General features: G+C 35.4%; 7 protein-coding genes across 8 annotated transcripts in view; 4 read left to right on the top strand and 3 right to left on the bottom strand.

Annotated features, from left to right (window-relative positions):
• Positions 1-752, top strand: part of LOC115234747 (ribonuclease P protein subunit p30) — a 2362-nt gene extending 1610 nt beyond the window's left edge. The window contains exons 5-7 of the mRNA XM_029806062.1: positions 20-87; positions 227-306; positions 378-752. Of these exons, the coding sequence (XP_029661922.1) occupies positions 20-87; positions 227-306; positions 378-460 (231 nt within the window). The 3' untranslated portion in view covers positions 461-752. The remainder of the gene's footprint in view (positions 1-19; positions 88-226; positions 307-377) is intronic.
• Positions 393-7803, top strand: LOC115234748. Its single transcript, XM_029806063.1, has 6 exons — positions 393-483; positions 1470-1780; positions 2012-5233; positions 5627-6483; positions 6569-6712; positions 6995-7803. The coding sequence occupies exons 2-6, from the start codon at positions 1534-1536 to the stop codon at positions 7226-7228; spliced, it is 4704 nt and encodes a 1567-aa protein (XP_029661923.1). The 5' UTR covers positions 393-483; positions 1470-1533; the 3' UTR covers positions 7229-7803.
• A 282-nt stretch (positions 7804-8085) lies between these two features.
• On the top strand, positions 8086-14542 carry LOC115234744 (ralBP1-associated Eps domain-containing protein 1). The gene is made up of 5 exons (XM_029806059.1): positions 8086-8648; positions 9161-10430; positions 10518-10582; positions 10745-10958; positions 11232-14542. Exons 1-5 carry the CDS (start codon positions 8475-8477, stop codon positions 11411-11413), a joined length of 1905 nt encoding a protein of 634 aa, XP_029661919.1. The 5' UTR covers positions 8086-8474; the 3' UTR covers positions 11414-14542.
• Positions 14543-14747: 205 nt separating this feature from the next.
• Positions 14748-25920, bottom strand: LOC115234746 (glyceraldehyde-3-phosphate dehydrogenase-like). The gene is made up of 7 exons (XM_029806061.1): positions 25910-25920; positions 25463-25469; positions 18469-18518; positions 16450-16546; positions 16131-16370; positions 15789-16043; positions 14748-15690 (listed from the first exon to the last, which is right to left on the bottom strand). The coding sequence occupies exons 4-7, from the start codon at positions 16525-16527 to the stop codon at positions 15262-15264; spliced, it is 1002 nt and encodes a 333-aa protein (XP_029661921.1). The 5' UTR covers positions 16528-16546; positions 18469-18518; positions 25463-25469; positions 25910-25920; the 3' UTR covers positions 14748-15261.
• Positions 18761-26975, top strand: part of LOC115234743 (acidic leucine-rich nuclear phosphoprotein 32-related protein-like) — a 65973-nt gene continuing 57758 nt past the window's right edge. The window contains exons 1-2 of one of the 2 annotated variants that reach the window (XM_029806057.1): positions 18761-18889; positions 20960-21014. The gene's annotated coding sequence lies outside the window, so the exon portion shown is untranslated. Of the gene's footprint in view, positions 18890-19723; positions 19806-20959; positions 21015-26975 lie in introns of those variants that run through there. The other variant, XM_029806055.1, reaches the window with a different exon arrangement.
• Positions 19148-22353, bottom strand: LOC115234749 (glyceraldehyde-3-phosphate dehydrogenase-like). Its single transcript, XM_029806065.1, has 7 exons — positions 21712-22353; positions 21509-21632; positions 21051-21166; positions 20478-20735; positions 20014-20189; positions 19561-19755; positions 19148-19371 (listed from the first exon to the last, which is right to left on the bottom strand). Exons 1-7 carry the CDS (start codon positions 21787-21789, stop codon positions 19254-19256), a joined length of 1065 nt encoding a protein of 354 aa, XP_029661925.1. The 5' UTR covers positions 21790-22353; the 3' UTR covers positions 19148-19253.
• LOC115234745 (probable hydroxyacid-oxoacid transhydrogenase, mitochondrial) lies at positions 22482-26210 on the bottom strand. Its single transcript, XM_029806060.1, has 8 exons — positions 25996-26210; positions 25409-25517; positions 24695-24958; positions 24072-24304; positions 23770-24003; positions 23182-23344; positions 22778-23059; positions 22482-22643 (listed from the first exon to the last, which is right to left on the bottom strand). Exons 1-8 carry the CDS (start codon positions 26046-26048, stop codon positions 22560-22562), a joined length of 1422 nt encoding a protein of 473 aa, XP_029661920.1. The 5' UTR covers positions 26049-26210; the 3' UTR covers positions 22482-22559.

Genomic DNA, 26975 nt, shown 5'->3' with positions numbered 1-26975 from the left:
ATTTATTTATTTATTATAGAATGTAATCATATCAAGTGGCGCAGACAATCCGAATTTAATCAGGAACCCTTATGATATCATAAATCTGTATCCTTCAAATTAATGTGATAATAATGAATAGTATAACAATAAAATCACACTTAGTTCTTTGCCAATTATTTTATCTAGCATTTCTTAAATAATCTATATTATCCATAATTACTCCAGTTAATATTATGATGCATAGTGGATCTATGTTGGGTTTAAGCGAAGTTAAATCAAAAGCAGCTTTATTAAATCAATGTCAATTGCTTCTTTTGAGAGCAGGTTAGTCGTTATAATTAAGCCTATATATTTTACACAATAGAGATTGTATAATTTTATTTTAATCATTCCAGAAAGACGAGTATCCGGCAAAGCAGTATTTACAGTGGAGTTTACAGAAGAGCCAATAGAAGAAGATAATGAGGAAGAATATTGATAATAAAAAAGAATGAAAAAAAAGTAAATGTATAAAGACTAATACTATAAAATTTAATTTTACAACTTTATAAAAAATTTTTATAAAAAAAAATCTTTTTTATATTTGATTATGTATGTTTCACAGTATATTGTTCTCTTTTCTAAAGCTAAGCTTTTTTAAGCTATTATTTATGATTCTTATGCAATATTTAATATTTATCCCAGTTTTTACAAACTCATTTTTATACTCTTTTTTTCTGCTGTAATTCTAATTGTGCAAAAATCCAAAAATATTAATTAATTCAAAAAATCTCTGTTTGTCTTATTCCATATGTTTCTTGTAATAGATTATATATACATATTTTCACTGTATTCATAGCAACATTAATATTACAATATGAATGATATATTAACTAACTAATTATTAATTAACATTTATTGAATCACCATATAATAATTTCTCTTTTTTTAAATAAAAATTGTTTTGATTTGCAGTATTTATTTAATACATATATGTCTCTATATAGTATTGTTATTGACATTACCATAAGATAATATAAATAACATTACCATAGTTAGACATTAATTATTCTACAATATGTTGTGAAACGAAAATAATGATTTTTTTAGGAATGCACATAATTCTTAACAAGAAGTTAGATGAGTTTGAATCAACAGCTGATACAATGGCTATATTCATCTCACTTAGATAAACGACTATCACTATAAGTTCAAATAAGGATTCTTTTAAATAACATTACTTTAACTTTATTACATTTAATGTGGGATGCATTTTGCTTGCAATATATATTATTAGAGCGGCGTTATGGTCCTAATCAAGTAAATAATTATTTTCTAATGAAATTAAATATACGATGAAATATCGCGCAATTAATATTGAAAAAATGTAATTTGACATGCGAAAGACGTAACCAATTGCATTCCTGAAATAATTTGCAACGATATTAAGAACTTCGGACAATAACGATATCGATAACACGACATTGACAGATTTTGTCGTCTAATAGAAGCTGCTAACATCGACTCGGAGACGGTGGTGGATTCAGTTCTGGTTTAAAGATCAAGCGGATCATGCGCCCAACAGCTGCACGATCAAATCGATCATCTGTACATCATCCACGATCATCCCCGATCCCAAGCCCATCGACAACGTCCGTTTATCATCAACCACAACAACAACAACAAATTCTATATGCTCCCATCAGTAATCCAATGGTGACTCTTCAACCATGTGGGACAGTGCTTCATCCTTCGTGCGTTTATCCGAATGTTCAATCTCATGTTGGTTCATCGAATTCCGCTGCTTTACATCTTCAAGGTCTGAAAAAGAAATTAATTTCGATTAATATTATAAGATCAATTTCTTTTTTTCTATCCTCAATTCTTTTTCGAATCTGTTTCGTAAAACAATGTTCCACGCGAAAAAATGATATTAAATAAATTGTAAATAATATATTAATCATAATTGCAATTTTATAAGATTATATAAATTTTTTGTTCTATCTTTGTTTTACAATTGCAAAAATGACAGTTATTCTTTCGGATGTAGGAAAGAATAATCGATGGCACTCCAAGAACAAACCATCCCGCGGTCAACTATGCTACCAACAGCAACAGCCGCTTTCTTGCAACCCGAAACCTGTGGTGCTCCTTGACCAACCGTCTTCTAGCATCGCCCCGATCCCGTCGTCGACCACGTCCTTCTTAGTAGCTTCATCCACATTTGCTCATGCTGGACCATTGTCCAGCGAACATTACAACAACAATTCCAGAGTGACGCATCTGTTACCGCAATCCTTCAACTTTAAGCCGTCAAACGTACAGACCTTCTGCCTTATCCAGGACCGACAAAACGCCCAGCAGCAGCATCCTATGCAGGCTTCTTACTACAATATCTCGGCCACAAATACTTGCAGTTTGCAAACCGTCAACCCCAATTCATCCTTCCCGCTTCCCAGCCTCAATCCTTACACCAATCTAACTACTTTCAATAGCAATCAATTCCCAGCGACGGTGCAATCCTCCCCGCTCTTCACGAATCCGCCTGTTGGTTTAGTCCTCGCTTCAACGCAGAAAGACAAGCTTTTACCCACATCTGATTTCTCGTCGTTCAAGAATAACGCGAGCAAGACACCACCAAGCATCTGTGAATCTCGAATCGTTCCTGTCAGTCATAGCGACAATTTCAACGGCTGGCCACTTCAGATCGAAACATCTGCCAAGAATTCATGCGACGCGCATATCGCGGGCAACAACAAGAGTCTCGAATCTATTGATCGTGCTTCACAGAAACCCATTTCCGCGAAGACCGACGAGGAGCATTACTCGGATGAATCTTCGAACAGCTTCGATTTTACTATTGAGGCCGAGAAGATGGTCTCGGCTCTATGCAATACCACATCCTCGAACGATTTGGGTAAGGAGGAATCGAAACCCGATAACAAAACTGATTCCGCGCCGTTGTTTAGCGGCGCCGGCGACAACGTGTCTAATAAGGCGAATTGGTTCACCGATTTTTGCTCCGAGTACGAAAATGGAACGTCGATAGGCGTTCAAACAGATGCCTATCCGTGTACTGATAGATCACAGTATCCAGAGTTGATCCGGAAAACAGCTTACTGGGGATGCACGGAAGCCGAGATTGTGCTTGGCTCCAACGATTCGCATACGGACTCTAAACAAAGCTGGTTAACGTGTTTGTCATCCGCTACTAGGACGGCGATTACCAAGTCTTCGACTTGTATCCCGGTCTTCGCGGGAGATCGAGTTCTCGCTAATGATCTTATAAATGCTCTTCTGCGTATCAGCAACGGATGGTTGAGTCTCGACAATTATTTGAACAAACAACATTTTCCCAATTTGTTTGACAGATTGGAGCCCGAGTTAATCACATGTTTTCATGCGTGGGAAGAGAACACATGCGAACTACTAAAGCAAATAGTGCGGACCTTCCAGAAATTCGGAGAGAATAACGAAATGACAGATCGAAAATGCAATGCGATTTGCGGATCATCCTCATTTCCAGGCGATGTGTCGCTTTATACGAATTATAATCTCTTTGCTCAACCGTCTTCAAGCTCCTTTGCTCAACAGAACACAATTAGAAAAGCCCCTTCTCGAGAAAATCCATCCAATGCGACATCGGCACCATTATCAACGAGCAGCCTACATAATTTTCAATACAATTCCGGTCGACAAGAACAGCAATCAGCTGCTCAGAAAGAAAGTAAATTACGGAGCAAGTGGACGATTACAGAGAATTTATCGTCCGTGATTAATACCACCAAGTCCGTACCTAATGTCTCCGTGTATCACATGAATGATGTTAATAGTCTGGCGAGTACAAAACTCCGTACGAAGAATGCATCCTCCGCGTCGCGGAAATCCGATTCCACTCAAAAATCGCTGAACGTCGAGTTCTATCAGCTGAGGAATAAAGTGATGGAGAGCAGCACGGATGCGACAAAGGACAAAAGACACGACTTTAAATCGGAAAATAAACTTTTAGCATCACATAGTAATACCGATCAATCCATCCGACTGCAACATCCAGCGACGAACACTCCTGTAACTTACAGTGGACTGTACGCGCAGAATTGTTTATCCTTCACATTTCCTTTGTCCAGTAACTCGGGCTCTTCGTATCCTGTGCCCAATCCGGGGATTTTAACTTACGGTGGTTATCTCTCTTCGAGATATTCTTATCCGATTACCGATATTAATTCAAGAAGTAGTAGAAATTCCGAACAAAATTACGGAACTAAAAGCGCGAAGGTCCATCCGACTTATGTCGGCAGATCGCAAACCGATCAAATAGAATTTCCGGCTGTGCCTAGGAATAAAATGACTCTGCTCAGCCAAATCGAGCCGAGAACGTTCGACAAGGAGTCCAAGGAAATGGCTGCCAATCTGTCGGCCTGGTTTGCCAGCATGCGAAACACGCAGCCTCCGGCTGCATCCACTTTTGAGGAGTCGAAGATGAATGAGAATTCAGGGTCGCGATTATTTACTCAGCAAGAGATGCCGAAATACTCGATGAGCGTTCCCAAGCAGCTTGACGCGAATCGACAGTTTCAAGCTTTGCAAAATCTGCCGAATATTCAGAGTACACCATGGGCTGCCAGTAACTTCATCAATCGCTATCAGGCGCATCATGCGCCGGAGGAGTACGATAGCTCCGAGGACGTGCGAGTGTATATGAAACCAGGAAGCTACAACGTCCCGAGAAAGAGGCACCAGAGAAGATTCAATCGTCGATCGGACAACAACAACGCGACGTCTCGCAACGCGCACGCAACGAACAGTCATCACAACGTATGTGGCAATAAAGGGAAGGGTATATCGATACTTGCGTCTTCGACACCTCTATCGCATATAAATGCGTCGACCACCAACATCAGTAACGCTACGTTAATAAAGACGTCGTTCCCGCCCGCTTCGCAGCTACCTGCTCCTCTGTTTAATCTCGAGAACTCACCTAGGATTTTAAAGCGTATGGAATCTTCATCGCAGGATGCTTATCAGGATGTTACGTGGAAAGCCGCGTGCGCTTCGGCCGAGATACTTCTCGAGGCTCTTAACATAAAGGATTGTGGCAATATGTGCAGAAAGACCGAGACGTCGCCGCAGAGCGATCTGAAATTACTAAAGCGCAATAACGTCGATTATGCCTCGTCCTACGAAGCCTCGGAAGATGATTCGGGATCTACATGCAGACTGTCGCCCAGTACGAGCGTCCTATCAGCATCGCAGTTGCGCGAGGAAGAAAATGGTAAAGATATATTGCGATTTATCACGATTAATTCTCGAGTTCATTAAAAAATATATGTAGTAAATGTAATATCGTGAAGTATTTTATAATATATTTTTTCTATATATTTAATAATATCATCACAAAACGTATTATGTGAATTTGTGGTTTTATTATCGCGCTGATTAAAATAAATAGCTTTTATCGTGTTATATATTTTTTATAAGAACTGATTAAATCAATAACAAGCCAAGAATTCAAAGTTTTATCGAAACAATAAATCTTCTCGTGAGGAAACTTAGCGCATTTCATTACTCAGATTATTAAAACTACTAAAAAATATCTCGCGATCTTTTTGCAGGTGGTACCTAGTAATAAGCAAAACAAACCTTTTCTAAAAAGCATATTCAACAGCTTTCGGTATCAGAACCAACGTGAAAACGGATTCCTGGCTGATCAGGACTCTCAATAACGCGAGTATCGTCGGCAAACAGAAGCGACACAAGGACGACGTAGATCCACGAAGTTTAGAATCTTCGAATAGCTCGGAAATTGCCGACGTGAAACTAGATCAGTTCGCAACGTCGTCAACTGCGGATGCAGATACGAAAACACCTGCGATAATCGTCGACAGCGAATATCCAGCGATCTTCTCCCGCGAGCATATCTCTGGTTTTTTCTCGAGAAATGATGAAACGTCGACGAAAGAATCGGAAAGTTATGTTGGACGAGCTACGTATTCCGAGACAGTGCGAAGATCCATAAAACCGAACAACGTGCCTTTGGAGAGAAAAGAGACGTGTAAGCCGTGCACAATCAACTCATCGATGGCTACCGTAATACCGATTCCTGGCCGCAAGTGTCAGAGAAAAGATCCGGAACAATCTTATCAGCTTCTACATAAATCGCGAAGATCAGCTGATAAGAAGACAGTGAGAAGTGCAGGCGGCAACGATCTCCAATTGGAGGAAGGATCGTGCACAAAAGTCAGCGGTGCCAAATCGAACAACGTAATGCCAAAATTGTCAATCACTGCGAAAACGCATGGAAAGAAAGATCTGGAACACTCGAAAGATAAGTGTGCCATTAAATCGAGCGATCGCGGCTGGTCGGTGTGGTACAGTTCCAGGAAAAAGCAGAGCCTCAGTCCTCTTGCGCTGAGTAAATTGGAAACGATTCATCAAACTGTCTGGCAAATGGACGAAGCGAAGATCTTTAAGTATCCACTCTCGTGCAATAATAAGGATGGCCAGTCTCTGTCCGCAGAAATAGTTAGTTTCCGATTTTAAAAAAAATTACATTTTTTTTTTTTTTTTCAGATAATATTTGATGAAAATATTCTTTCTCGATTCGCAGATGGAGGATTACTGCAAGGTTGTTAAGAGTCCGATGTTTCTCGAGATCGTCGAGTACAAGCTGAAGAATCGGATTTATCACAAAGTTGAGCACGCCGTAAAAGATTTCCGTCGCATTATTCATAATGCAAGATTATATCATCAGGTTTGTAATCAAGTTGTATAAAATGCATTTAGCTCTTTTAACTGATATGTGACATTCATTCGATAAAAAGAGATTATATATAAGAATTATTATATATAAAATTTTAGATTATTTAATCTTCACACACACACATAAATCAAAGATTATAAATATAATATTTCAACATATAATTTAAAAAAAATAAGAATTTAATTTCGCAAGGTTCACAAATTTCTTTCGATTTTTTTAAATTCGTATCGTGTTAGATTCAAGTTCCATTCTCAGGAAGTTGTTTTATTACAGCATGATGATGAGCGAACAAGAAAGATTGAGGTGCTTTCGAAGAAATTGGAAGATCTACTCGAGGAACATTTCGACAATTGGGACTTTGAAAATATTACCGAAAGTCCGAAAGAAGATTCATCGGTGCAGCTGCGATTGAAAACGACCGGACAGAAATCGAACGCAGGACGCTGCGATAGCGGAAAGAAGGGCACTTCTTCGTTGGCCAACGTGGAGAATTCTTCATTTCACTGACTGTTGCTTTCATCTAAACATACAAACTCCAAATCGACCGATTTAAAAACACTATTGCATCCTGCTAATGAAACTAGCATTATCATTATATTGATCGGGGAAGTATTGTATTGTAATAATTTTTTCTAGTCACGAGTCACATTTTGTACGATTAATTAATAATATCTCGTTTGTTTCCATTATCGAAAAGCGATATCAATATTCGATGACTTGTAAACGCTTCGTTGAACATTTCTGTCTCGACTTTCGAAGAGACGGGATTCTGGACGATTTCATTGACTTTGAAATGTGCGCGTGTGTATTCTGCCCATTCATAACTCTATCCCAATCTTACATAGCGATATCTTTATGAAAAAAACCTGTATTAAATAATATAAAACGTGTGAATGTGTATCGACAGATATTGAATTTATTCTTGTAAAAGAGAGAGAACGTACCAACAATAATGTAATTTCCACGTTTATTGTTACGGCTCTATTACTAATGAATGATTTCGATCTTTTTAACTTCGATACTTGTTGAGGTGTCGTTAGATCAGAATAATATGAATCATGAAATATATTATATTGACCAATCTATATATATTATCGTTATTTCTTTGAATTATATTTTTTTCAGCACGTTTTGTATGTCTGTATGCACAGATATACACAATATGCGGAAATTACATGTAGAAATAGTTATTCATCCAGTCAAATCGCTATAATTAATATTGCTTGACTGCATCCCAAGACAAGAGGAGAGAGAGAATAATATTCAGACATTAGAGGAATTAATCTATTGTTTCATCGGATTTATATAATCACGATGTTATCAATTTATCTCGAGTTTCCCGCCAGTCGACGGAGTCGACCGATGCGAGCAACTAGAGTTATCGCGCGCAGACCGCCCGGAAGATGCACGGCGAGGGAGAGAGTTAGTCTACACGGATTATGGTAATGTCAAACATGCCAGCCAGCCGGAGGCCGGAGATAGCGATCATCCGATAATCGCGCACGGGGGTGTAGCTTGTAAATGAATGTTTCTCGCGTTCCCGCGGGACTCGCCGAGATTCGCGCGACGAGGACGAGATGTGACCGCACAGATCGCGGCCGTAACGTGAAGAAGTAGACCGTGTCGCGATCGACGAAAAGTAGCGGGACGAGAAGAACGGGACGTTAGAATAAAAACGTGTTAAGAGAAACGCGAGAGCCGGGACGGCACGCATTCTCGGAGGTCTCGGCCCGGACGCCCTCGACCGTTCAAGATGGATTGGGACATGATGACGATGGCGAGTCTGCATCTGACATCGACCGAGCATCGCTACTACGGTGACATATTTATATACTGCTGCGAGAACACGGACAGCGACAGCGTGCCCGTTATCAAAGTCGCCGAGTTGTTGCGCTCGGCTAGCTTACCCAGGGATATCACGATGAAGGTGAGTTTGATGGCTGGTTCGAGTTTGATTGAATCGGTATTTTTTCTTCCATCATTGATAGCGGATAGCGCGAATAGAATTCATCTAGTTTTCGAGAGATTCGTTGCTCCTGATGCCGAGATCAAATAGATATAATATAGATTTTATGATTGAAATGTGTCAGGTTTACTCGTGGAGGTTATGTCGTATCAGCTGAATCAATTAATCTGCTAGTAGGAGTATATTGAGTCATTTCCGTAGCTTTTAACGTAATCTAGGGCATCACGAGATTAAATGTTTACGTTCTGTAAAGTGTACATTATTTTTAGTGCAAAGCGGATTACTATCATTAGAATGATGATTATAAAATCATTGACATTTTAAAGAAAAGAAAATAAAAATTGATTGATTTATTAAAACATCTGATAAATTAATCTACAATATACAGGTATTGGAATATTATAGAAATATAACTATATATTGTTACATAGATATATATTTTTTTAATAACAAATGTTTCTTTTAATTTGTAGATATTGGATATTTGTATGGGAACTAAAAACAACACACATCTGGGCAAGAAACAATTTTATGCGGTATTGAAACTCGTAGCTGTCCATCAGGCTGGTTTGGAAATCTCCAGAGATATGATAACTGGATCTTCGGATATTATTACTTTACCAAGATTTACATGGCCAACTGGTGATGAGGATGGCAGAAGGAGTTCAGATTCAATTAGAGGAATAAAAGGTAGACATCATCCTCCAGAAAGTACTACTGAAAGCGAAAGTGAAGCAGAATCTCCGCGTGAAACTGGTGGCAGCACAGATTCCCCTACACCAACAAACAGTGTGACTCAAGAGAGGAATGATGGTATGTTGGGTAGTGAAACAATCCTGGATTCTGTTTCTGGAGGTTGGCAAGGTTTATTAGTTTCTGAAGAGCAAAGACAGCTATTGGGTACAGAGGAGGAGAGTTCAGAACGTCATAGCAGTGATGAAGGTGAAGGAGAAGGCGACGGTTCGGGTTTTCCACCGGAAGAAGTATGGATTATTAGTGATGAGCAACGTGATTACTACACTGCGCAATTTGCGCAATTGCAACCTGATCCAGAAGGTCTTCTGGCAGGACCTGTGGCCAGAACATTTTTCGAGAAATCGCGACTTCCCGTTTCCGAGTTAAGACGTATTTGGCAGCTTGCAGATGTTACTAGAGACGGAGCGCTCAGTTTACAAGAATTTTATGTAGCTATGCATCTTGTTGTGCTGAGGAGAAATCATGTGCCTCTACCGGACGTTTTACCTCCGTCCTTGTCAATTCCATTAGTCATGCAAACAACTGCCGCATCGCAAATCCCACCGGCAACAACTGTTCAAAAATCGCCGCCGAATTCCGCGAATGCTCGTGAGAAGAATAGGGAATGGACGAAGTTTGTAGATTCGCCGACTGGAGCAAGTAGTTCAGTTACCAGCCCAGGATTGCAGCTAGTGAACTTCGATTTCCAAAAATCAGCCGTCGAACGAGACCCGAAGATTTTGCATCCAGTGCCGTTGCGTTTAACGCCGGAAGCGGCAATTCTCGCTTCTGGCGCTAATGGCAGCAGTAGCAGTTGTACTACTTTGGTGGATGATGATCTGCAACATTCTGCGGCGTCATTAGTGCAACGACCTCTTACAAAGAAATCCTCCGCAGCTCCTGAAGACGCCGTAATCGTGACTCCCAAGAAGGAACCACCGCCTCCACCGCCACCCAGACCATATAGAACACATGCACGCAGTTCTAGTCTCGATCTTAATAAATTAGGTATGTGTTGTTGATAATCTGACATATTTTTGTGATTATAAAACTAAAGTTACATGTTTTGACTTATATGCATATATTTTTTTGTAGGAAAGAATGGTCAAAGTTTTCTTGGGGCACCACCACTAGTACCACCTAGAATGTCACCAGGAATCGTAAGTTCTTTATATATAATAAAAAACTTCTTTTTATTTTTAGAGAAAAACGCTTTATATAATCTTATAAGAGAGAAATAATATTATTTTTAAAACATACATCTCTAAAACAGAGATTATATAATATTCTATGAAAGATGTAATGATGCATTTTTATTGCAGACTTCGCCTCGTAAATTGGTCGGACAAAGAAGCGAGGGCGAAGGACAAAGAACCTTAAGTGAAAGTCAAGCTTTTGTTGCTGACTTCTCTCATTTTTCGCCCAAGAGTGAAGTACCTGAGACTACAATATCATCTATAGAAAATACAGTGCCACAATCTCAACAATTCACCGGAGTGTGCGGAGCATTTCATATTTATAGAAAACCCAGTCCAAGTAAAAAATTTTCTCATTATTTTCTTAACAACATTTAGCATTTTCTGTTTATTTATATTTATTATATACAGTTTATTTTTTTTATAATACGTAAACTTTATGTAATTAATATTATTATATTTAAGCTGAAATATTTGATTTTTTTTTAAAGAAAATGAATTCGTGAAAGTACTTAAAAGTATTTTTTTGTTTTTATAAAACGATGTATTTTAATATCATATTTTTGTTTTTACTAATTATATCTGATAGTTAAAATATAATCTCTTGTTACAGAACGAGATTGCGGTGAAGAAGATAATAAAGACGAATCGGAGGATGGGAAAAAACTAACCTTGCAAGAATTAAGGGATAAGAATGCGGAATTACGCTTAGTCTGCGAAGAATTGACAAGAGAACTAGCTAGCGCGCTTCAAGAACGTATAAATCTACGTGCTAAACTCTTGCTCTTGACTTGATGTGATTATTATTCGCTATCATCCATTCGATCAAAGCTGCATGAGGTATTATGTATCCTCAATTCATTGTAAACATATGTATTTAATATGTTATGCTAGTCTAAAATTCTTCTTTTCCCAACGATGTATTCATTCATATTCATAATAATCAATGTAGGCGGACAAATACGTCAAGGGAATTTACAAAAAAGATTATTTCTAAGTATTTTACTTGAGAATGAGAGAAGAGTATGAGATATATAAATTATAAATTATGTATATACAAAATTGATTTTACATAAATGATTCCTATATATTCAGATTTATAAATGTTTATGAATTTACTTTTGTCAAATTGATGAGCTATTGTTCATATTTATATGAAAAAGTGTTAAGAAATTCGCTAAAGTTTAAAGCTTATATTATCAAATTTGTGATTTATTAACTTGCGTGTTACATTTCGCATAATAGCTTCCTTTTTCGTCTCTCGCCATAGATTTATATATATTTCCAAGATTGACGAGAATCGAATACAATGAAGACACGGTACATGTTACCGAACCTGACAATCCGAAAGGGATTCGTAAGCTAACTTTTGTAACACATTTTTTTTATAGTACCAGTATTAATTGGTTTTGATATTCTTGCAGTCTTTTTTATAAGATGAGAGGATTAATGTATCGTGTATTATTGTCGTCGATGCTATTTTAGTATCTGCTTTTTACTTGACAATTATCGTGAAACATGTTAAAGCCACATTGATTATTTGCTTTTATCAAAATCCTATTAATAACGACCTGAAACAACTTGACAATCTGATAAATGACATTCGACGAGTAATCATATTGTATATTGTATACCTAAATGCATTATATATTCTACGATAATTTGTTTTACTATGTTACATTTTTATGCAGAAAATGAAAAGAAAAGGTGTGAGATAACTAATTGAGAGCCAGGCGCAGTAATCGAAGCGCAAGTTTTTCTTCAAATGTGATTTATTAATTGTTCAAAATCATATGTGTCGGTCTCTTATTTGGATCATCAGGACCAGCTGTCAAACAATATATAAAATAGTAAAGCATGGAAAGATGTAAAAGTTCATCTAAATAATCAAATTCATATAGTAATGTCTAGGAAATATCGTTAAAATACTCGTCACACATATTGGAAGTTTTTTTCTAAACGATGCTTTACTCATCATGTCGCGCTCCCGGTAACGCATACTTACTATAATTATAAGATAAGAGATTGAAATGCTGTGTGTGTGGGTAGCTCGGTATTAGAATATTTGTCATTCAGGAAATCCGGATTCGGTTGCTTCCTGACCCTGTACATGAATTAAGGGATTTTAAGTGAAAATTACTACATTATGATAACAAGTAACCAAGAGATAAAGAATTCATTTCATTGTTATAAGTAAAAAATATTGTATCCCAATTAAGGGACGGAGATTTATAAAAAGAATATCCGTTCCTTACACAGTAAAATTAATTCCTTACTTCTTGACAAGTTGCTTTAATCATATAGCGGCTAATTCTTCCACTTAAAATGTCTGTCATATGTAAAATGGTAGAAAATTTCTGATGTAATGTTCTAATACGAAAGTACTTTTTCATAATTTATTTTTAATATCTGCGATCGCGGGATGTATATGCGCGCAAAAAATTCGTGATGTGCATATTATGACAACACTACTGCTTTCCTTGCAGAACAAAATTTGCCATACTTGTCGCGTTACTGTTTTCCAAGGATTGTTTTTTGTTACGATGATATTGTTCGTAGAACAGTATTGTCTAATAGTAACGATGCGTGAAGTTTTATCTATCGTTTTTTACCATCTTACCTTGTTCTAAATATCTTGCATGGTTTTTTTTGCATACATAAGTGTAATTTCTCGTAACCTTGATGACTAGGTATCGTCCCAGTAAAGTCAAAATTTACCAAACTTGCTACAGAGATTTTCCAAGAAAAGAACTTTGCGCACTGATGCCTTACAAGTCGCACGATTTTGCATATCTAATTCCTTGTTCTTTCTATCATCATTTATCTCTTCGGAAAGTTTGCCGCTTTGCATGCCCGAATACGCATTTTTGATTGTATTTATTATATAATTATATAAAATTTTCACATAAAAAAAGATAACATCAACTGAGAAACGAGATAATCAGGACTGTTACTTTGTAATCTATATAAAATACTTATTAAATATTTAAAAAAAGATATATAAGATAAAAAATGTGAAATCTGCAGGAACAGAATACTTCGGAAATGAATTTATATAGATATATATATGATGCTCAGAATCAATTCGCGTTAAATACGTCGAGATTGTGTATTAATTCATTGAAATGATTATATCAATTTATATTGTAGATTTGAAGAAATATGTGCTGTAGTTGGTTACATACTATTTAAAGTATAAGAATAATATAGATCTATATTAAAGCCACAAAATCGATATAATAGTTTGTTTTCTTTAGCTACTCATATAGATTTTCAATAACATAGTGATTCTTCACACATATACGATTGCCTTACAATGAATAGATGAGCAAAGTTATTTTTAAATTAAATAATAATTTTCAAATAAATTCTTTTTATATGTTTTTGAAAGTTTAACTTTTATGTGGCGTAGTTCTATATCAGTCTGAGCGCTTCATTCCCAATTCGTTATTTCTCTATAACATATTTACATATTAATCCGTGATTATATATAATATACAAGAGATTTATGTTATGCGTTCATAAATATTTTCATTGCTATTTATTATATAAATAGCAGATAAATAAATTTGCCAAGTGTGATTGTTGTTACTAAACTAATAACTCTTTGTGCCATATACCGCGAAATTTTAAAGTTTATATTACTATCATTAACGATGAGGCCGACAGTATTGTCTTGTTAAATACAAATCACGGAACTATTTAGAGAGATAAAATCTTCACAATGAAATCATGGGACAAAATAAATCTTTTGTAATTGTTTAGATACTGTGTAAAAATTGTATAAGATTAATGCTTATATTAGAATTATCTTCGACTAATTATCCGTCTGCGATCTTGTAAAAACATGTAATGATGTAGACTATACATATAGACAAAAGTGTCTGCCGAATATAAATAAAGGAACTATTTTAGTTTCCTAAGAACTTTTATTGATGTTATTGTATGTGTGAATGAAAAATAATGTCAAACATATACAGAAGAAAATCACAAGTACTTATAATGTATCTCTAGTGTACGAATGACCGAGTGATGAAAGGCGAGTATATATGCTTATAATTCTATCATGGTAGGATATAAGTACAGTAAAACCTCCGTGCTCGCAAAAAAAATTGTGACGAAACTATTCTTCATTTTCTGACGAATAAAATTTTTTGAGTTTATTGTGGATTTAATACAATGAAATTTAACTGCAATTATATTGTCATACATTTCTCTCTACTTTTATTTCACCTCGATTTTACGCAACATAAATTTCGCGATCATACTGTTGCATAATATTTATGTGACAATATTCACACTTATATTTACGATTCGTAGCTGAATCAACTCCGACACAGTGTAACCAGATAAATATAGATTTTCAAATACGATAAACACTAGAGCCTGTCTTGTTTTATATTCCAATTAGCGATGAACACATTCAATCAACAACTCTATCAACTGTGCGAGAAAGAATGTACGCTACACGCCTTGTTTTATTCCGTGTATATCTCTGCTACAAGTTAGTAATGATGCTGATTAAATACGGTTTTTTACAACAGCTTTTTTTACAGTGATATGCACCATACAGCGATTGGTTCGCCGTACGGCGAGACCGGAGCTAGAAGGATGCGGATGAATAATCGAATCGCGAAAACTGTTTAGTTGTCTTTGCTCTGCATGAACTTGATCAAGTCAATGACTCGACTGGAATAACCGAACTCATTGTCGTACCACGAGATCAGCTTTACGAAGTTGTCGTTGAGAGGTATGCCAGCCTTGGCGTCGAAGATGCTGGAGTGGTTATCGCCGATGAAATCAGATGAGACAACATCGTCCTCGGTGTAACCCAAAATACCTTTCAGAGAACCCTCGGAAGCCTCCTTTACTTTGGCTTTGATAGCTTCGTATGTGGCGGGCTTGGCAAGTCGAACCGTCAAATCAACCACGGACACGTTATGTACGGGTACACGGAAAGCCATGCCGGTGAGTTTCCCGTTGAGAGCTGGAATAACCTTGCCTACTGCTTTGGCAGCGCCGGTTGCAGCGGGAATAATGTTTTGCGCCGCACCACGACCATCACGCCACAACTGTCATCGGAAAAGAATAGTAAACGTTGTTATATAACAGCATATAATCTTCATCTTAAATGATTTTCTTTTGCTAAATAGCTATGTATCTTATGTACCTTGCCAGAAGGTCCATCGACGGTTTTCTGAGTGGCTGTAATCGCATGTACGGTCGTCATGAGACCCTCGACAATCTCGAAGTTGTCATGGACCACCTTGGCAAGAGGTGCTAAGCAGTTGGTGGTGCAAGAGGCGTTGGAGACTATCTTGTAGCTCGGATTGTAAGCCTCTAAATTTACACCGACCACGAACATTGGTGCATCAGCCGACGGAGCGGAGATGATGACCTTCTTGGCACCGCCTTCCAAATGAGCCTGCAAATATGCCAAAAGACATTGAACTCAAAAATACTGAAGAACCAATGAATTGGATATAAATCTTATTTTGATCTCAGGACATACAGATGCCTTCTCGATGGTCGTGAACACGCCGGTGGATTCGACGACGTACTCGGCACCGGCCTTCGCCCAAGGAATCGCCTTCGGTTCGCGCTCGCTGAAGACGACGATCTTAGTTCCATTGACAACGAGGCAGTTATCCTCGGCCTTGACCTCTCCCTTGAACTTGCCGTGGGTGGAGTCATACTTGAACATGTAGACCATGTAATCGAGACCGATGAAAGGATCATTGATGGCGACGACCTGGTTGATAGAGAGATTACAGATTAGTAAAACGATCGTGATTCGATCCGATTCGCAGGTTGTTAGCTTTTCAACGTACCTGACCACCACGCTCCAAGGAAGCCCTCAGTACGAGACGGCCGATACGGCCAAATCCGTTAATTCCGATTTTGCTCATGTCGTCTTCTTGATTGCAACTGGAAAATCGACGAATGAGAGTATTATAAAGTGCTGCATGACGGCCGTGTATTTTCTGCGCGATTGCGATCAGTGATGCCGGCGCGGTTACGTCAAACAGATGCGAGAAAATAAATCTCATCGTAATGAATCTCGTTATTAGATAGGTTAGACTGGGGAGAGTGAATTATGATGACTGCAGCGCATGGTTTATTTCTTCATTATTCTCGGGATACTAATTGCTCTATATTTCAAGGATATTGATAAATATCGTATAAATTAAAATTGATATTATCGATACTGTTATTTATATCGCACATATATACATAGATGCACTAAATATTACTAATTATGCACGTCACTGTGCTTATAAAGATTATCTTGTTTTATTAAGTAAAAATTACATTGTTTAAAGCGAATTTCTTACGATATCATTGCCAATATATTAAACAGATAAATTTTTTAAAAATCTTAATATTTATTAAGTCTAGAAATACGATTAAAATACAAATAAACTAATTATCGAAGAGATTCGTTTATAACCGTTTATGTAATTTCCAATGTGAAATTATTCAATGTTATTTAATCTTGATTCTATGACTTGACTACGAAAGCAGCTGTGACAGCAACATCTTGGCACATTGCTCGAAAACACCACGTCGGATTGGATGAGCAGATCTTGGAGGTCAAGCAAGGTTAAAGGGGGTGTGGCTAGATTTTTTTAACAACTCGACATTCTTGAGGATGATGATGATCTGACATATATGAAATTATTAGACAGTATTTGATAAAATTAATATAAATCGCACGTAATGCCGGCACCATTCGATGCTTACGATTAGATGCAAAGATGCATTCTTGCAATTACATATGATATAATTTGCATTGAGGAGACGGAGTTCGGATCTTTAGTCAAACATACAGGCGAATAAAAAAATATTACAACAAATACTACTAAATTTTTCTCGTGAGTGCGATAAATTTTTTTGTAATTATTATTATATTTTAACAAATTTATTCGTAATCGAGTATCAAAGTTACGATAATTTTGTGTTTATTTATGAAGCTCATACAATTTTAATCTTTCTATTTTAAATATTAGCTGAAAACTCTTCTTATTTTTACAACAATTCGTTAAATCACAAAACGATGTTTGTAAATGTTTTCTTCAAATATTTGGAATATAAACAGTTACATATATAAATAAAATAATAAAGTGTAAGAAGGAGAGATAAAAATAAGCAGATTATTAAATTTCAAGGAATTATTGTCTCGTACAATATTTAATAAAAATAATATTGTTACTAATATATCTACAATAATTTATATTTTATTGGCATAAAAAATCTTAATAACCAGTATGTGTTTTCTATTACTAACTGATGCAATTATATTGTACCTAACACAATAATAATCTCAATATGCAAATTATATTTTAAACGACTAACAATATCCGATCGATAAGTAATGATTGTGTGGTACGCCAAATATTGGTTCTATTAATAACCAATAATTGTTGAGCAATAATATTGATTGTGCGAGGACCGTTTAACGATCGTCATCTATACATAAGCGAAGGACATTTCTCGAGATTAATTTTCGCGGCCGGCTAAAAGAAGATATCTCATCTCGTCGTTACATCATCGCGACATGTTTCTCGAAAGTTCTCCCATAAGAATGCAGAAAACCGATCGCCTCGCGTGATCTCGATATTCTCGATGAGGATAAAGGATACTCGTCCATTCGACGTCACGAGAATGGCCGATGCGGCATTCGTCGCGAAATGGGAGACGCTGACATTCGACACGTACGCATGTATTATGTTTGACAGGAACGAACTCCATATAACGGGTGAACGAGCGACCGGCGAGGATGATTCATCACACACAATAGTAAAGATAAAACCACGAAATACGTGTCAAATTGAGAGGAGGATACTCACCAGTAAGAAAGAACAGTTCCGTTCGTCGCGGCTACTAACGAAGTAGTGTCATTTGAAGGGCACGGATCGCTAATATAAACCATGCCCGTCCGCGCTGGCGCGTAACCGACGCCGTCTCGTGCATCATCGTCGACGCTCGGCGTCACGTGACTTGTCAACGCCGGCGTCAGACGAGTCACGTGATCCGATTATCGACGTGTGCCGCGCCGCGAAGTTCGACGATAGTAACCGACGCCGGTGTTCGTTCAAAGTTTGAATCTTGTCGTTTCTTTCGGATCCACATTTGTGTGTGAGGAGTCGAATCAGTTAAAGTAAATACTTCTTGAAAGCGATGGAGTGATATATATTCAGTGTTTATCATCGTTGTGTTCATCTCACGGATCGTGCGAATGAAAGAGCAACGAAGTGTGCTTAGCGGAAGGTAAGGACAAAAGCTCTCTTTTTCAAAGATGTTTCATACTTTGAGATAATTGTTCGCAAAATGGCAGTGATATGATATACGTGTATATCAGTAATCTTGCTATACAAGATGTACAATATATAGTTACAATACGAAAAACGTAGTTTTTACAGCTTTCCATAAAAGTATTTTTTAACATCTTGCATACAAAGGCAAAACGCGCTAACCTCACACATAGCTCTAATTTTTCAATTTCTATTCATATCTTGGAGACATCTGTTTCGATAAATATCAGTCAAAATATTTATTCTATTTTAATCATGTAAAGAAAGCACGTGATTGTGTGTCCATAAAGTAAGTTTTTATAAGTATCATTAAATAACCTTTAAGCATCACCATGCTCGATAGCTTGTCCAGTTTCAGGAACATTACCGTAATCGGCGTTATACATGTATTGAACCAGATCGGCTATACGATGTGAGTAACCATATTCATTGTCATACCTGTAAAAACATCGAAACTTTCAATATTAATACATAATTTCTCTGATCAAGGAAAAATTATAAATCTCTGGCATATAAATTCTATATATGAGACATAGATTGTATATTTTGAATAATATAAATTAAATAATTTATATAATTTATGAATCTTGAGAGAAAATTTTATAATGATATTAATAATTTTATTACCAGGCGACGATCTTGATGAAAGAACTGGTCTGTGGAATGCCTGCTTTGGCGTCGAACACACAGGAATAGGTAGTGTGATTAAAATCCGACGACACACAGTCATCTTCCGTGTATCCCAGTACTTCTTTTAGCTGTCCTTCGGATGCTTCTCTCATCGCTTCTTTCACTTCTTCGTATGTTGTCGGTTTATTAACTCTGAGAAGATAGCGGAAAATCAAAAACGGTTTTCAAGCACAAGAATATCGGTTCGTATCTTGCACGTTTAGTATCAAATATGATCATTTAAGTCTTATCAAATGTACGTTAGCATCAAAGAAATCGAACATTGTTGCCTCAAACGGGTCCATTTTTATATTAGTTTAATCGAAAAACATGCGTTAAATACATGCCGTTGTCAGATTTTATGGGTCAGTTGTTCGATAAAGTTGTGGCGAACCTGCATCCGCCAATTACCTGAATGTTATGTCGCATAATGAAACGTTAGGGATCGGTACCCTAAATGCTATGGCTGAAATCTTGCCCTTGAGCTCGGGGATAATTTTGGCTAATGACTTGGCGGCGCCGGTTGCAGTAGGAATGATATTCTGAAGAGCGCCTCTGCCATCTCTCCATAACGTGGTAGGCCGACACTACAGCAAAAATAATCACGCGAAACAATAAAGCTTTGATAATTTTTCTTACTTTTCTTATTTTAAATTAATTAAGCTAAAAATAAATTGTGATATTATCTCCGAAGATAAATACAAATTTATCGAAGATAGAAACTCGGAAATATGATATTATGTGATTAATATATAATTAAATAATTAAAGAAGCATGCATTTAGCCTTTTGTGCTTCTTTTATGGATCCTGTAGTAATTTTTTTTGTACGCAAAAAATATTATTAGCATTAAAGTTTTACATTAGATTGAATAACCTTTTCTATCGGACCATCTACGGTGTTTTGGGATGCTGTCACCGCGTGTATACTAGTTATCATTGCTTCGAGAACCTCAAAGTTATCATGCATGATTTTGACGATTGGAGCTGCACAGTTTGTTGTGCAGGACGTAGCAGAAACGACTCCGTCCTTCTTAGGATTGTAACACATGTGATTGACTCCGAAAACGAGCATCGGTGCATCGATTGATGGTGCAGTGATAATAACTCTTTTCGCGCCACCATCAATGTGTAACTGTAAAAAATACCGCGTAGTGTTAGGGTTACGTATTTTTAAGATATAATTGGACAATTTAAACATATATAAAATAAAATAAAAAATAAAAAAATATAATTAATAAAATGCTATATCTCAAGGATTCCATAGAGTTTGAATAAACCTATTCAAGCCTAAATATAATCGCAAAATTAATGTAAATCTAATAACTTGTTGAAAATAAATTCTTTCTTTTTTTTCAGAATTTTGAGGATGGCCTAGCAGTTTTACCCATCAACACAAATCCTGTTATTTTGAGTGAGTACAAAGAAAAATATCGATTTATAATCTTACGCTTGCTTTCTCTAAAGTTGTAAATGCTCCACTAGCCTCTATGACATATGTCACTCCCATTTCTTTCCACGGTATTTTCCACGGTTGTTTTTCTTGCGATGTGGCAATTCTTAGTTCTCATTGAACGATCCAGCAATAAATACGTTCATAATTTTTTATCACATTAAAATATTATTATATTATATGTCTTATAAATATTAGATAAAACAAGAAGTAACTAGAATGTTTTTGAGAGTTTAGAAAAACTGAAATTTATTATTATGGAAAAATCTTTCCAATAATTACAATTTTGCAATACGTGCGATTCTTTTTTTATTTTAGTTTTATAGATTTTTAACTTTATCAAAATTTACAATATTTTGAAAATATGATTTACACAGAGAATAGAATAAACTTATTTTATTCAATATTTTTTATATTTCACTTTTCAAGCATGAAAAAATTACAATTATATTTACCACCGCTAACTATATATCCCTTGTCACATTCCAACTGTAGACCGTACGGCCCGTGAGTAGAATCATGTTTAAAAAGATATATCATATAGTCGGTGGTAAGGAATGGATCATTGATTAATTTTACCTGTGATATTTATCAATATATTATTTATCTATTAATCAGTGATATATCGTATTTATATTGCGTATAATCGGAGATTTACTTCAATATGCTTTTCGAGGCAAGCGCGAAGACACATCCTTCCTATTCTTCCAAATCCGTTAATTCCTACAAGTGCCATGATTTCTGTGCAAGATTGTTATTTTAACTAATATTTAGCAATTCTTATTCGGAGAGAAAAAGATTTGAAAATCTTATTCTCGGAATGACGTTATCGCAAACGTAAACAGTACGAAACTGATTACAAAACTCTATGAGAGAAGTTGTACACACGCGTCACAGTTTTGTTATTTAACATATTATAAATTTAATTAGAGGGGAGAAAAAAGAGAAAGTTATGATTATAAAACTTATATTACGTTTTATTCTATTTTTATCCACTATCGCACATACGGACTTACTTTACTAGAAATTATACAATAGACGAAGTTAATTAAAGTTCATTATTTAATTAAACGCACATGAATCAAATTGCTATTAAAATTAATTATAGTTGTTTCAAGAAAAACAAATAAACTAAATAAAACAATCTCTCTTTATATAGAATGGCAATTAATTGATACTTCTACATTATTAAATTAACGACAGTCCATTAGTATCTTATGTCATATTATGTGATTATGTCACATTAATTATAATATTTATTAAATAAAATAATCAAAAATTATTATACTTACGAATATGGATAAAATAGTCCTGAGTTAATCGAAAATATTTATTTTCGTGTTCAATAACGCGTTTTAAGATAACAGAATAAGCTATGATATCTAATGAGTAAAATTAATGTACTTTTTTATAAGTTCTACTTTTCATCGTATAAAAAATATAATTTTTATTTATTATTATTACAATCTTCTGGTAATATATACAATTATCGTAACATTAAATTTATTAATAGATGGTAAATGAATTTTCGAATAATTGTGCGAGGTCTTCTTCCGATTGTTCTCGAGGCGCCAATTTCGTAATGCGATGCTGGAAAAAAATTAATTCAATATGCACTCTCGAAATAGAGGCTATACAATATTGATCGATTGTATCGGTTACACTTGTCACATTTTTTGATAAAATATATCAGAAAAATATTCCTCATTAAATACATTATTCACCTGAGGCAATGTTCCCTGTACTAGAGTAGGAATGTCTTCTTTGTTGAAACCGAGCTCTGTCAAGCCGTTTTCGATTTTCATAACGCGCATATATTCTTTCATCGTGTCGGCCAGAATCTTTCCGGCGTCGGCTCGTTTGGCATTTTTGACATCTGCGCCGAGTAATTCCGCAGCTTCCAAATGCCTTTCTGGACACGCGTTTCCGGTAAAGGAAAAGACAGCCGGCGCGGAAATCACCACGGATAGACCGTGAGGAACTATGGGATGATCGTTGCTGTATCCCTTAAATAAGATAGCAGTGAATATATTCAAGTCGGAAAAATATTATAAAGTTTTACAAACGTTTAATATAATATAAAATACAGAAATAATTGTATAAGTATATAAATTTAAGTTTTCATTACCTTTGGCTGGAAATTTCGAACGTTTCCGCTGATGGGATACGAAAGTCCATGACAAAGATGAACACCCGCGTTTCCGAAACCAACGCCTGCCATTGTACTCGCTAAATGCATACAACTCCTCGCTTCCAAATCGTCTGGATTGTAAACCGCTCGCTCAAAGTATCTGTGCAAGAAATTAATAAATATTGATATATGCCTTTTATTAATTTATTTTTGAAAAGCATGTGTTTAAAAAAATGCGTATTTTCTTCGGCGAATTTAAAGTCAACCATTTTTTGCATGGAAACTCGCAATTTAAAAAATTTTTTAATTTCTATAAATTTGATTTATGGCGAACTAAAATTGATTGAAAATTAAAAGAGATGAAGTTTTGTTATTTATCAAAACAAGATATTTTTATTTTTAATATTATATAATTTTTAAATATTATTTTTAAATATTATATATTTTTAGCTTGATAAGGATTTATCCAATATTTAATTTTAAATATTTCAATTTTGTATTTTAATTTGATTTCAAATCTCTGTAATTTCAAATAAGTACGCATATCTTAGGACATTTTACATAAGCAATTGATTGATTTATTACTTGCGTATAATTTGTAGAGCATATCGCGCCCAGACATCGCTGATAGGATTGCTACCTTGATAGGCTGGTCTCAGAATCGGATTTGGTGGGCACGGCGTCCTCTCTGTATAAGGTATCGCCGTGAAGGATTCTAAGGCGTGACAAAGCACATCGAAACCGGAATAAACACACACTTTCTCTGGTAGAGTCAGGGTATGTTGAGGATCGATGATTCCCAATGTTGGACGTAGAGCTCTGCGATAAAAGCGTTAACGAATTAATTTTTCTGTATATCTTTTTAAATGATATACGATAATTATTACCTGTTCGCAATTCCCGTTTTGGCCTTTAGCGGCCGATAATCGAAAATAGATACTCCAGTTGTTTCAGAACCGGTACCAGAGGTTGTCGGAACGGCGATAAGCGGTTTCAGAGGAACCTGAATAGGTTTCCCTTTCCCGATCGGCGCGTTCACGTAATCTAAAAATTCGGCGTCTCGATCGCAACTGTATAGATTAGCCGCTTTGCAGGTATCCATCACGGAGCCACCGCCAACCTGCGGCACTTAAATTAATAATTTACGAACTTATCTCACGTACAGGCCATTCTTATTTTATTTGTTTATCTATCGTGAACTTTAAATAAGATTTTTTTTACTGTATTATTGTGTGCTTAATTATAAAAAAAATTATATAGTTTCATAAAAAAACTTTTGCATTTTTTATAGAGAGATCCAATATAAAATATAAGAAAATACAAGATCTAATATAAAATTATTTAAAACATTTAGCTTGATCATTTTTGATAATAATCCAACTTTATTATTCTGACGATATCATATCAGCAATATGAAAAGAGATAGAGAACTATTGACAAAATTTAGTCAATTAAAATTATCGATGAAACCGTATCTTATGTTAATGTAATTATGTTTTTGTATATGTACCGCTATAAACGCGTCGAAATTTCCACGCTTGGCGAACTCGATCGATTCCTGCAAACTTTGTTCTGTTGGTTCGACGCGTACTTCATCATAAATCTCGAATTGAATCCCGTACTTAGCGAGACTATCAATAGCAGTTTTTACAGGCGCTAAAGTCACCAAATTAAGATCAGTCATCAGGCATGTTCTTTTCGCTCCTAAATTTTGCATGTCCATTCCCAATTCTCTTGTTACTCCTACTCCATATCTTACAGTAGAAGAAGCCATCTAAAATTTTATGTTATTTTTAAATTGTGTAAATAACTAACATATATATTATCTAAAATTATTATTATATTACAAACGCGAACCGTTTCGAACTTTTTATAAGAAAAATAAGCCATTGAAGAAAATCTAGTATTTTTCAAATATTTTTTAAATATTTTTTTGCATTATTTAAATTTACTACTTACTCGTTCCTGCCGTACGTATTATTTTGTATAATAAACGAATTTTTGAAATAGTTTTATTAGGGCAATCGCGCGAATTGCATCTGATATAGTTTGATATGATATTCAGATTATTGTCAGAAGTTTAAAAACATGCGGCAGCAAATACAAATATGGTTTTAAAAATAATTCTTATCTGAATACAACACACTTCTTAGATTTAACGGTCTGCGTAATATTTAATGATTAATGACTTCGTTTTTACTGTATACAAAATTTTGTGACTTACCTCGAATGCATACTCCTTGTTAGGCGTGATGTTTGTCGCGGTGCTCCATGTTTTCCCATGTTCCCATACGCTGGTAACTCCTGGATTTCCATGTGCTGGACATCTGCATCTAAAAAAATGTTAGCCAAAATAATAGCATCTAAAATTTTTGTTTCACGTTTACCGACAAATACATTTCCATTCTTTGTCACTAACAATAAGCATTGCTATCGAGCTAATATATGATGTTTTAATGAATATTGCATAATGAATTTGTGTAGATTTCTTTAACAGATAGCCACTTGATATTTACATCCCACTTTTTTTGACAATTATTTATGCAATACTTCGAAAAATTGACGCAAATTGTTTTTATGATTTTGACGAAATAAAGTGCGATGTTATCTCAATTATCGTACTTATCATTGTCCATATTGACGCCATTAGATAAGATGTATAGTGTATCTTTCGATTAAATTTATCATTATTATATTGGCCTATATTATTGCGTACAATGAAAATACTCTGCGTGATACCATTTGACACACAATATCGCTACTCTTATTTTTTTCCATATGAAATTTTCGATAAACATTTGGTTTACTTACGATTGAGTTGAGATAACTTGCAAAAGATCAATGACGCGTCGTCTCGGTAGCATTTTATACACAATATTTTACAAATAAGATTGTACAAATGCCGATTGGAGAAAATTAAAACAAGTTTTCCGATCGGAAATATTACGAAGCAATGCTCTCTACGAACTCTCGTGCTTCACTCTATCTCATAGTCGTCTTGATACCACGACCAGTTCATATTCCCCCTCTTTTTACTATAGCATATTTACCACTCAAGTTTCTGATGAGGTCATTTCGTTACATGTGTTCGTATTCATGTGTAGACAGGGCTGTACCGATAGAATTTTATCATGCGTTTTACGATGCTCCTTGCGTTCGAATAATAAAAGAAAAATTTCTGAAATCTTGCTTTTGGAAATTGGAATTTCAAACTTTTAATGCAGTACTCGGCGCACAATTTGAAGGTTTTGCATTTAATGTTCTTAAATTTCTGCAGGTTTAAATTTATTTGCTCTTTGAATAACACTCTTTTACCGCACATCATCATTAAATCCTACATTCATATAATTATTTATTTTAAAGCTGATACATAATTGAAGAGTTTTAATTGATTACATAGATGTTTAATCTAATTTTTCACGTTATAAGCAAAATATATGTATTGCAAATTTAAAGCACATTTTATTTACTAGACATAATATGTATATATGTATATGTATATGATATGTATATATATATTGCGAAGAAATTTTTACTTGTATAATTTGTCAATAACGAGTTTTAATGTATCTTGCTGTTGTATAAAGCTACTGTTCGATATGCGTCAATGATTCTAATCTGATTTTGATCAGCTAGTCTTGTTTTGCATAATTTTATTGCGTTGGTTCTTGTTATGATAGAAGTTCAATCAAGCACGTTTAGTTCACGTCATTTATCTCTATAGATATATTAGCTTTTGTGCAAGTTTTGTTTTCGTATTGAACCTTGGATGAATGTCGGTCATGTGTAAA

The sequence above is a fragment of the Formica exsecta genome, unplaced genomic scaffold, assembly GCF_003651465.1.
Source record: "Formica exsecta isolate Colony F162 unplaced genomic scaffold, ASM365146v1 scaffold201, whole genome shotgun sequence".
In the NCBI taxonomy this organism is placed as follows: domain Eukaryota; kingdom Metazoa; phylum Arthropoda; class Insecta; order Hymenoptera; family Formicidae; genus Formica; species Formica exsecta.
The sequence above is the reverse complement of the archived record's forward strand: the minus strand, read 5'-3'. Positions and strand labels throughout refer to the sequence as shown.